General features: G+C 45.5%; 1 protein-coding gene across 2 annotated transcripts in view; it reads right to left on the reverse strand.

Annotated features, from left to right (window-relative positions):
• The window catches only part of MAP3K9 (mitogen-activated protein kinase kinase kinase 9), a gene marked incomplete at both ends in the record, with an annotated part of 73690 nt that extends 67215 nt beyond the window's left edge, over positions 1 to 6475 (reverse strand). For both annotated transcript variants that reach the window (XM_081229990.1, XM_081229989.1), the window contains one exon: positions 6073 to 6475. In XM_081229990.1, coding sequence (XP_081086116.1) covers positions 6073 to 6475 — 403 coding nt within the window. The remainder of the gene's footprint in view (positions 1 to 6072) is intronic.
• Positions 6476 to 11437: the final 4962 nt, after the last annotated feature.

Genomic DNA, 11437 nt, shown 5'->3' on the forward strand with positions numbered 1-11437 from the left:
TATGATGTCACTTATATGTGGAATCTAAAATACGACACAAATGAACTTATCTATGAAACAAAGACACTCACAGACACAGAGAACAGACTTGTGGTTGCCAAGCAGAGGGTGGGGGAGGGAAGGATTGGGAGTTTGGGATTAGCAGATGCAAACTAGTATATATAGGATGGATAAACAACAAGGTCCTACTACATAGCACAGGGAACTATATTCAATATCCTGTGATAAACCATAATGGAAAAGAATATGAAAAAGAACATATATGTATAACTTAGTCAGTGTGTTGTACAGCAGACATTAAACACAACATTGTAAATCAACTATACTTCAATAAAAAGAAAAAAGAACATAGGCCACGAGAGTATACGGCCTATCAGGAACTTCAGGGAGTCCAGGGCAGCTGGATTATAAGCATTAGGGTAGATGAGGCTCAAAGCCTTGCTGGGGTCAGCCAGGTCATGAAATGTCGTTAAAGCTACTCTGAGGGGCTTAAACTTCACACTGTAAATGGTAGGAGTCATGCATCTTTAAGAAGGAGAGTGTTGTCACTCTTGTGACTTAGAAAGGAAACCAACTCTGGCAGCCATGTGGAATATAACAGCAAATGGAGGCCACTGCAGTAACCCAGGAGCACAAGCACAAGGGTCTGAACCTCAGCAGCCATGATGACAGGAGGAAAAAGTAAGGAGGAAATTGGGAGATCTTCAAAACTTGGTTCTACCACGACCTGGTGACTAAGATGCTCGAGTAAGGAGTCTCCTAGGCAACATCTTACCCCAGCAGTCACCTGGGCCACAGGTCCACCCCTGAGATTTCCAGTATCACAACCAACCACTCATTCCCCATTCTCCAGAGTTTGAATCTACGGTACTTGATTCTATCTTTAGCTCTGCTTAGAAAGGCTTCCATGGATAGGTAATAATAACCACCAGTGATTATAAATCTTGGGCTAGATATGGTGCTGCTATATGAGCAAAGTGCTATTTCATGTTTCTCTCATCAAAACCCTATTCTCTGTCTTCTAAGTCTCTTTCTTTGTCTTTACCTAGCTGACTCATAGGCATCCCTCAGGTCTCAGCTTAACCATCAATCTAATAGGGGAACTTTTCCTAACCCCCCGACTAAATGAGGTCAGGCCCGAGTCAAGCACTTCCATAGCAGTCTCTATTTGGCAAGACGCAACAAGGTTATAATTACTTGTTCAACGTCTATCATCCTGCTAGACTGCGAGATGCACAAGGGTGGGTCCTGTCTGCCTTGCTCACCACTGTCCTTATCGTGCCAAATATTCAGCTGGTGACCGATAGACAGGGAAGTAAAATGAGGGAAAAAAATCTATCTCAGTATGAAATAAACCAAACTCAGATCTGGGGGGAAGAAACTGAATTGGACCTCCTGAAACAAATACAGAGAATAGTCACACTTTGCTAAAAAACTAAGAACACAAAGATATATTTCTGAACTCTTGGCAAGACCAAAAGAGGAACTGCCCACCACTGACTGTTCTCTTCCATTCTTAGCCAGCTCCATGATGACTTCATTCTCCATTCAGATGCTGGTGGTGCTCAAAACTCTGTTTTTGCTTAGTTACAGCACTTCTATCCTATCTAGGGCTAATATTCATTTGTATTTTGTAATGCACCCAGCAGTCTGCACAAAGGAAACTCTTAGGAAAAGTTAGTTGGACTGCCTTTAGGTATACAAGTTATCACCTCATCTAGCACTCTTTCTGAAGAATAAATGGTGTGGCAGGTCCTGCAGACTAGCAATCAACATCCTTTCTACAATCCTCCAGCATACCTTTCAGTACTACACAGGTCAGAAAGCTAAAACACTACATTTCCAGACTCCTTGACAGAATGCTGGTTAGCCAATGAGATGCACAAGATTCAGAAGGCAGAAGTGAGATGGAGACCATCTCCTTGCTGCTTCTTCTGGCAAGCATGGCTGTGGAGAAGTGGGGTTTTTCCTGCAATAGCAAGTCAATGTCCAGTTAGTTCTGTGGATGTGGAAAGGAATGCTGCAAGGGCAAGCAGTCACCTAATCGGACAGCAACTACGACAGGGTGTTTGAGAAGTCAACAGCTTCAGTGGCAACTCCTGATTCTGTACCTTCTCAGTTAGAGAAGCAGCAGCTTGCCTGGTGGGCCAGGTCTGCAATGTTCTGGGAGTTGGTCCTCTAGGTCCAGCTGAGAGCCCCTTCTCCCCAGCCTTCCAAAAAATCTATAAGCAACTAACTTCTTGTGCTAAATCATTTTCTGCTTTAAATAGCTTGAGTGTTTCTGGGTCCTAAAATGAATCCTGACTGATTACTAATTCTTGCCTTATCTCATCTATATGAATGAGAAAAATATGCCAATGTCAAAGAGAGATTAGAAACCCTCTTGGAGAAAACTGTAAGTTATTCTAGGAGTCCCCATGGTCATAGATGGAAGAAACACTCGTTTTTTCTGCCAGATTTTTCACTGATGAAAAGATATGTGCCTTTTTAATAAATGTGCATTTACATACCTTATTTCCTCAACTGAATATCTGAATTCTCCTTAAGGGAATTAACTGTTGTATTTTCTCTTGTACCCACCCTCTTCTTTCCTCTGGTCTGAAGCATAGCTGTGAACACACAGGAGGTGTTAGATATTTATTTAAACATATGAGGATTTAAAAGATGTGATTCTGAACCAGGGTGCTGAAAGGACAGCTCCTCCAATGGTATTTCACAGTAGATAGAAAACCTCTGTGGGGAAGGCGAAGCAATGATCTCTCTCTGGGTAGAACATAAACTCTCAGGTTCTTGCTGTTTCGTAGAGGAAATATTATGACCAGCCTTCAGGAAAAGTATAGAACAGAGCTTACAAGCAGACAGAAGACAAAACAGTGGGGGATGTGGGGAGGGTCCTATCTTTTCCCTTCCCTGCTAAGAAGTCCCTTTGGATAGAAACTAGACCTTCACTGGAGCTGCGAGGATGTGGGACTCTCCTCCCTTTCCCTGCCCCAGTCAAGACCTGGTTGTAAGTAAGAATCAGGTCAAGTCTCATACAGCACATTTTTCAGTTTCTGTGGAAGAATATTTCCAGGAATATCAGGAACAAAACCTTATCTCTTTCAGTCTTGGAGTCAAGATGTTATTCCCTCTCAATTATATCCTTGGAAACTAAATATACAGGCACATTCTGGTGAGTTTGGGGCAAGTGAATGGTACATACCTCACTCATTTAAAAATCTTAAGTACATCTGAAAATACATCCTTATATTGCTAGTGAAGGCAAGAAAAAGAAATGTAAATTAGTAATATCCTTAATTTATACCCTGCTTGAAAACAGACACAACTCTCCTGTAAGAGAAGCTTTTTTTTCATACCTAGGGTTATATATCTCTGAAGATGATACATTTGGAACTTTACATTTTCCATCTTTCACTAAAATAAAGATGAGCAAGCTCCTGGGTTATTTATACTTGTCAGCCCCGTGGAGAGCTAAACTCTAATACCTACATTGGAGAGGATAAAAGCACTCTATAAATGTTAGATGATTTATAATATCACTCTTATATGCTTTCTTTGTCACAAGATTTAGTAATTTCCCCCTCTTCTGTTTCGATTAAAGTTTGAAACAGAAGTTTCACCTTGAAAAGCAGTATTTGAAAGTAAAGCTGAACATTATTACTTTACTTTGTGTCTTCTATTCACAATCTAATATCAAAATTCATGTCCCAGAGAGGAAGTTGAAAAAAGTAACTGGGGAAAAGTTGTCAGAGGCTCAATTTCATTCTAAGTCTTTGGAGACCAGGTCAACAATCACCTTTATTTTCTGAGTGACACTAACTGAGCCAGTGGACACAGCATACAGACCAGAGGCCTTTTATCAGATCACCAACTTCCTTGAGCAAAGCCCTGCACTGAAATTATATATTTACATCACCAATTTCCCTCACGTGTGACTTCTAAGTACCTCCTCATCTTCTCATTTCTTTATCCCCTGGTATTTAACACAGTATCTCTCTTTCACTAGGCACTCTAATGGGTTTTTGACTAGAATTAAATTTTCTGAATTATCAAAAATTAATTCCAGTCAAGATCAGAATTTAGTGTAGTTAAATAAAATAACGTACCAAGACCTTCAAATGCTGTTGTTCAAGTCAATTCTTTCAATAAGTACAAGGTGCTTCCTAATTTCTCATCATCTGAGTTTTAGATATCAGAATCTACTCTCTCCAAGGTAACTTTTGTTACAGTCTGGGTGAAGTCCTGGGCACCCAATGGAGAAGAAGCTTCTAAAGTGGCACAGTGTAGACCTGCCTGGCTTTCTGTGCATGGGTTCTTCCCACCTAAGTCACATTCGCTCCTGACTGCTCTCACAGCAGCGAGCACAAGATATTAAAGAAACTCAGCTCCTGTTCATGAACCTCACAGAGCTCTTCTACTCTGGTATTAGCTGTCTCTGAAAAAAAAAAAAAATCACCAAACCTCACCCACAAAGACCATCAAAATCTGACACGTTTAAAACTACACTGTTTTCTAACGTGCCAGGCCAACATCTCTTCCGGTATGTGACCAAGTTCATCTTCAACACTATTTGAGACATTATCTGCTAGGACCCTTAGCCTTGATCTTTCCAGCACTAACGCCCAAAAGGTGTAACACCTGGAAACAATTTAAAGTAATTTGTCACCTGCAGGTATTATAAAGATTAACTGTAGAAGGAGGAAGTTTTAAACTGAATAAGAGGGAGAGAGAAACAAAGGAAATTAAACATTTGAACATCAATTTGACAGTCAAAACACCAATAAAAAAAAAGGACAGTAGAAAAACAAGAGGTTATGATTTTGATATTAATAAATGGTATTTAATAAACATCTTAAGATATAATTGTTCAGGTGAAAATAAGTTACAGGACCAGAAAAATAACTGTTACAAATAAAATTTTAAAATTAAATGTTTAAAGTTGGCCCTTGGTAATGATTTTTTTAAATCAGCTAAGAGACAAAGTATACAAAATATGGAATAAATAATGATATAAGGGAATTAACAACACTTTTTTAACAGGAAAGAAATTACGGAAACCCTCAAATACAAAATAGTGTAAACTGCACCGGGAGATATTTACATCTTTCTTCTAAAACCACCTAGCATCACTGATTAAAGGATTCTAATGGCAATTTAACTCCCTTGAAAAAACAAAGAAAATTTCATTTCAGGGTGTGGAAAAGGGGAGCTCCTGGGAAACTGGTGAAAACCAGGACCCTAGAAGAAAGGCCCTGGGAGGACCCCTGGGCATGGTCCCCCTGAGATTTGGCAAATACCAAATATAGGCAAGGATCTAGGGTGAGAAGAAATGAGAAAATACATTGTCTGGGTGTCAAGGACTTTTCCCTTGCTAATCATTTCTTCACTCATCACCTGCCGCCGCGACACACACACACACACACACACACACACACACACACACACACACACACACACACACACACACTCTTTGGTGAGACTCCTCAAGGGACCACTTTTGAAATACAAGATTAGGATCCAAGAAATCAACACGGTATTTCAAAGATACTTCAGCCTGGAGTTCACATAGGCTTCCCGGACTTGTGAGCCAGCCCAGCCCTGCGGGAGACACCCCCGTCTCCTTTAAAGCAAATGCCTTTCAGGGGCGGGGACGGGCGGTAGAAGAGGTCAGGAAGGTCCCTGATTTGGGGACTAATGTTATGACAGAAACCACCAGCTTGCCTAAAATCCTTCCAGACTGGGGGGGGGCGGGGAGGTTGGAGACAGGAAGATTCTCCTGCTGGGGCTTCAAGATGTGGAATCAGGAGCTGCTGCTGAGGCGGTCGCGTGAAGGTGAAGAAGCCCAAGCGCCCGAGGCTCCAGGCGAGGCCTGCGGCATGTCTATCTTACTGATTGCACCCGCCAAAGCCCCTGCAGCCCGAGCGCGCGCACACACACCCACCCCCAGGTCAATCATTGCCCACCCAAGCTTAACCCTCGAGGAGGGCTCGCCTCCCCCTGCGACCACCCCAAGGCCTCCATCATACCCCCCCTTGCTCCCCGCCAGGCTCCCGGGCCCCGCCTTCGCCTTACACTGAATGGGCGGGTAGCAACTGGGGTCTTCGCCTCCGGGCTGGCAGCGGCTGGAGAAGGCGCTGCGCGGGGTCACGTAGTTGCTGGGGAAGATGCCCACCCGCTGGTTCAGCTGCCCGGTCCACCAGCCCTCGTCGCCGGACACCTGCGAGTCCTTGGACAGCACCTCCACCACGTCGCCCAGTCGCAGGGTCAGCTCGTCCTCGCCCGCCGCCTCGTACTCGAACACGGCCGTCCAGTAGGGCAGCGGCGCGTCGGAGCCCAGCTCCCTGGGGACCGCCGCCGCCGCCTCCTCCTCCTCTTCCTCCTCCTCCTCGGCCCCGGCCCCCGCTCCATCCTCCCCCGGCGGGGCTGCAGCGGCGGCGCTCGCCAGGCAGCCGAGAAGCGCTCTGGAGGGCTCCATGGAGCGGCCGATCCATAGGGTGCGGGGCTGCTGCCGCCCGCAGGAGCCGCCGCCGCCTATTGTTCATGCGGCTCCGCAGAGCTGGGGGGAACCCCCTCCCCCGACGGCGGCCGCAGGTAGGGGCCGGGCTGGCGGGGCGGGGAGAATCAGCTCGCTAGGGCTGGGGCTGGGGCTGGCTCAGCGCGGCTACAAGTGCGCGGAGCGCGTAGTGCTCACCGCAGCATGGGGGCGCGGCGGGCCGGAGCCCCCGCCTTCGCGCTCGCCCCCTGGGGCGGCCTGGCCACCTCCGCCGCGGGTACCTGCTCGCGCAGCTGGTGCCCGGTGCCGCCAGCCGGCCGCCGCTCACCGCTCGGCGCCGCGCCCCGCCCCCTGCGCCGTCCGCACGCCTAGGACCACCTGACGCGGACCTGGCTCCGCCCCAGCCCTGCGGACCCTAGGAGGCGGGGCTTCACGGCGCCCGGGCCCGCCCCCGCACCATCCTGCCTTCCCATTGGCCGCCGCTGACCGGTCCGCAGGTTCCTCCAGCCGCGGTTGGGGCTGCCCCGCCAGCCGCCCGCCCCGCCCCTCTCCACCCCCTGCGCCTACGTCGCCCTCCCCCCCCACACCCCGCCCCAATGTGCGGGCTCTCTCATTCTCAAACCCCAGGTTGACCCATTTCTCTCTCCCATTGGACCCCCGCGTCTCCAACCATTGGTCAGAGGTACCTGTCCGTTTCCTGGGAGAGTTCAACACCGCCCGTCAGGAAGAGGCTGCGGTCTCATTGGGCGCCTGAGGAAGGATGGGTGGATACTCAAAGGTAAAGCCGAGCCCTCATTCAGACCAAAAAGGGTGAAGGAGACCGTTCCCTTTGTTTGCCGCTGAGAGGTAGGGATTCCACTGGGCAGCACCTGTGTTCTTCATCCTAAAGTGAGCTTTTGAGAGTGAGCAGAGGAGAAGCGAGGTGGGTTGCGGCCACCGGGAGAGCTCTTTCTTCTCCAGCGACTTCTTACCTTTGGATTTTCCCTTCTCTTGGAGCTGCCTCTGCCCTGGTCCTACCAGGTGGATCAGCTTCCACTCCAGTCCGACTGAATTGCACCCCGACTCCTTCCGTAACCTTTCATCTAGTAAGACCTTCAGGCCCACTGGAATGTTCTTTAGAACTCTTAAAACTACAGTTCTCGCCTCTGTGAAGACTGCATACAGCTCGCCCTTTCCGAGGTTCCTGTAAGAAGATATTCCAATACCGTTGATTTTAGAATTCAGACGAAAGACCACTTTACTGGAGCGCAAACTGAGGGTGGGAAAGCTGTCGGTGAAGTGGGCTTGGTCTCTCTGAAGAGGCTCAGTTTCTCTACAAATCTTGGATATTTTTTGCCTGGGGGAATTGCACCTTGGATCACAGTGACCTTAACAGAAATCAGATTAAGAACCAAAGCTGAATATACATTCAAAACGATACTGCAGTTCATGAGCAAGGCTGAGTTTTCCTACATCCTTTCGTTATCCTCCACTTCTCAAACATAAAGAAAGAAAGAAAGAAAGAAAGCCCCTAATATTTCTTCTGTGCTTTAATCCTTTCATGGCAATATAGATTTCCAGTGAAATGGTTCTCTGACATTTCAAAACAAGCCCATGCTGAGAGATCTAGCCTGATCTCTACTAAACTTTTCTCCTAACATGGTAGGAATAGATCCGATTTATTTGGCATTCACTGAGTGTTTTTTGTCTAATTATAGTTTGGGGGTAATTGTTAGACACACTGAAGACAGTGGGGCAATTTGGAAAGATAACAAGGGCTGGCATCTCCAGCTTTGCTGCCACCAGCTGCAAGATCTTGGGCAAGTACTCAACGGACTGCTCAGCCTCAAAGTGAGGGGGTGGACTGGAAGATCTATGATCTTGTAGGCCTACATTCTGTGGTTTGTACATGAGTATGGCTACACTCATGTGTCCCACATGAACGTCCCACCCATTTCAGGCCTTGAAGAAGTTAAGGTAGAGTGCCATACCAAAGGTCAACTGCAGTAGGTCTTGAGAAAGAATTTCTGAGTAAATGCCCTAAAAGAGTGTTCAGATTCTTATTGTGCATAGGATCAGTGAACTGGAAAAGATATGGATGAGTCTGAGTAAACTCCCTAAATTTTGTTCAAAATAAAACTATGGCACTCCCAAGCAGAAGAGAGCAAGTAAGGAGGGGATAGAGGTATTTCATGTTTTAAAAAAGACCATAAGAAGAAAGGTTTTCTTGATAAAAATTTAATTTGGAGGAAGAAGGAATTTTCCAAAATGATGTAGACACATGGAGAGAAACAAACAGAAAAAAAAAAAAACACTAAAAAGATATAGAGAAAAATTGTCAGTGGTGATCTCTTTCAAGTGGTAGGATTATGAGTAATTGGGCAATTTTTATTGTCATTTTGCTTATTGATAATTTTGTATGTTTTACTATACAGTTTTGATCTCGACTTCTTCCCCACCCAGAAGAGAAGAAGAAAAAAAAATCCTTGATCCCTCTCAGTAGGAAAAGTCTAATTACCCACATAACTTAAATCTTTCATGAAGTGTCATTCATCAAACATTTCAAGAAGTCCTTCAGTAAATATTTGTTGAATGGATAAGTGCTAGGAATTCAAATGAGGGAATATCCTTCAGGCTAAAGCTGTCTAGCAGAAGTTGTCTAGCCAGGTTTCAGGGAAGAGGCAGAACTAAAGCCAGTCCTGGAGGTGGATGTAGGGGAACAGGGAGGAACCTGCATTCAGGATTGGAGGGTGAACATGGACCCACCACAGAGGTGGGGAAGCCTGGGTAAGCCCAGGGATACAGTAAAAGGATGAGAAAGAACTCTGAAAAGATAGGTTGAGACCAGATTTGTCGAGGGCCTTGGAATTACTTGTTTCAGACAAGCAAATATTTAATTGACTATTTGTAATTATTTAATGTCTAGCTTGTTCACCATGAGGGCAGCAACCCTCTGGTTCTCCACAGTTGTTCCAGCACCTAGAGGGCTCCTGGCACATAATTGGTTCTCAGTACATATTTGTGACTGAATGACTGACTTGAATACCAGGCTGAGGAAAAAAAGCCTGTGTTTGGTTTAGCAGATAAAAGTTTAGCCCTGAAAGCTTTTGAGTAGGGCTGGGAGGTGATCAAATGTTACCATCTCTGAGGATGAGAATAGATGAGGAATGGATGAGGAGGTGCTTAAGTCGGGCATCCAAAGTTGTATACAGCTTGATTAGTGGAGAATAGGAAGCGTGGAAATGGAAATTAAAGCAGTGGATAGAAATCACAGAAATACCAGCTTGAGAAGAGGTAAGAGAGCAAAAAGGGAGTGATGGAAAATAAACTTTACTAAATAAAAAAAGGGCAGATTGCAAAAGACTTTGAAAGGCAAGTAGAATTACCAAGATTTCACCACTATTAAGCAAGGGGTGACAAATGTCACCCGAAAAAGAATCATTTTCTCTACCACACTGAAAGGTATAGCATAAGGCAGGGAGAAAATAATAGCAATTGGTGATGCGGCTTGGCAATGGACTTATGTCAGCAGATCATGCTTTCTCCTGGCTCTGTCCTTTGAAATCCATGTGACTTGGGGCAGGGTACCTGTTTGAACCTCAGTTTCCTTATTTTTAAAGAGATGTAAAAATAGAACCTGATTTTTATAGAGGTTTGTAGGATTAAATGAGACAAGTCTTACAAAAGCTCTTAGCATGCTGCCTGGCACCTACTAGATATTCAGCGTATTTATTTTCTTCTTTACCCATCACACTCAGAAACACTCAAGGGAAGTAATTAGTTAATTGCACCCTAGGAAACTGCAGAGGCTTTTTGACTGGGAGTTAAACCAGGGTTTTTCCCTTAAAAAAAGAGAAAAAAAAAAAAGAAGGAAAAGGGAGAAAGAAGGAGGGAGGGAGGGAGGGAGAAAAAAACAAACAGGCATCATAGACTGATGATTAAAGTTTGGGGCCTTGGCTTTTAACTGAACCGGAATCCATACTCACTGTTTGCAATTAAGCAAGTTAATCCCCTGGTCCCCCTCAGCTCCCTCATCTGGAAGTTGGGGATAATAACTATCTCACTGGGCTCCTAGAATGATTAAATGACAGGATGTATATTATGTGCTTAGCACAGAGTCTGTCAAGTAGTAGTAGTTATTGTTATTATTTGAGCCTAAAGCATGATTTGGTAAATGAATATCACTCTCTCCTCAGGTCTTCTGGGAAGTATTTTAAATAAGTACTTTGGTGCTAAAATCCCTCAGATGCTCAGCTTTTCCAAGAGTCAGCCCGCCCCTCTCACCTCTCACAGTACATCTGGAGAGGAGCCCTAGCTCCTGATTCATAAACCCCATGTGCAGTAATATGACATTCAGTAAATGTTTTGGGACAATGTGTGGTAGGGCTGATAGGACAGAAGTTGGAGCCAAACACTCAGGTCCAAATCATTGTCAATGTCACTGTCATTGTCACTGTGGACAAGGCACCTCATTCCTCTGAGTCTCCATTTCGTTTGTTATAGAATGAGGCTGTTTTGTTTTTTGTTTTTTTTGTGGTACACTGGCCTCTCACTGTTGTGGCCTCTCCCGTTTCGGAGCACAGGCTCCGGACGCGCAGGCTCAGCGGCCATGGCTCATTAGCCCAGCTGCTCCACGGCCTGTGGGATCTTCCCGGACTGGGGCACGAACCTCTGTCCTCTGCATCGGCAGGCGGACTCTCAACCACTGCGCCACCAGGGAAGCCCTAGAATGAGGCTGTTTTGAGGATTAGATGAAGTCAGGAGGACTCCCTGCAGTACCTAATACATAATAGGTGCTCAATAAATTGTAAATGTTCTTATCACAATCGATAGTATTTTAATTCCTGTCTTCTGAGAGTTAATGGGGCTTGAAACAACGAAATGGTAAGAAATCTTCCCTCCTTTCTTCTCCCTCGCATCTCCTACAAAAACCTCAGTTCAGAAAACAACTGTACCATGGCAGCT

This window comes from Mesoplodon bidens, assembly GCF_964165515.1.
Source record: "Mesoplodon bidens genome assembly, chromosome: 3".
NCBI lineage: Eukaryota > Metazoa > Chordata > Mammalia > Artiodactyla > Ziphiidae > Mesoplodon > Mesoplodon bidens.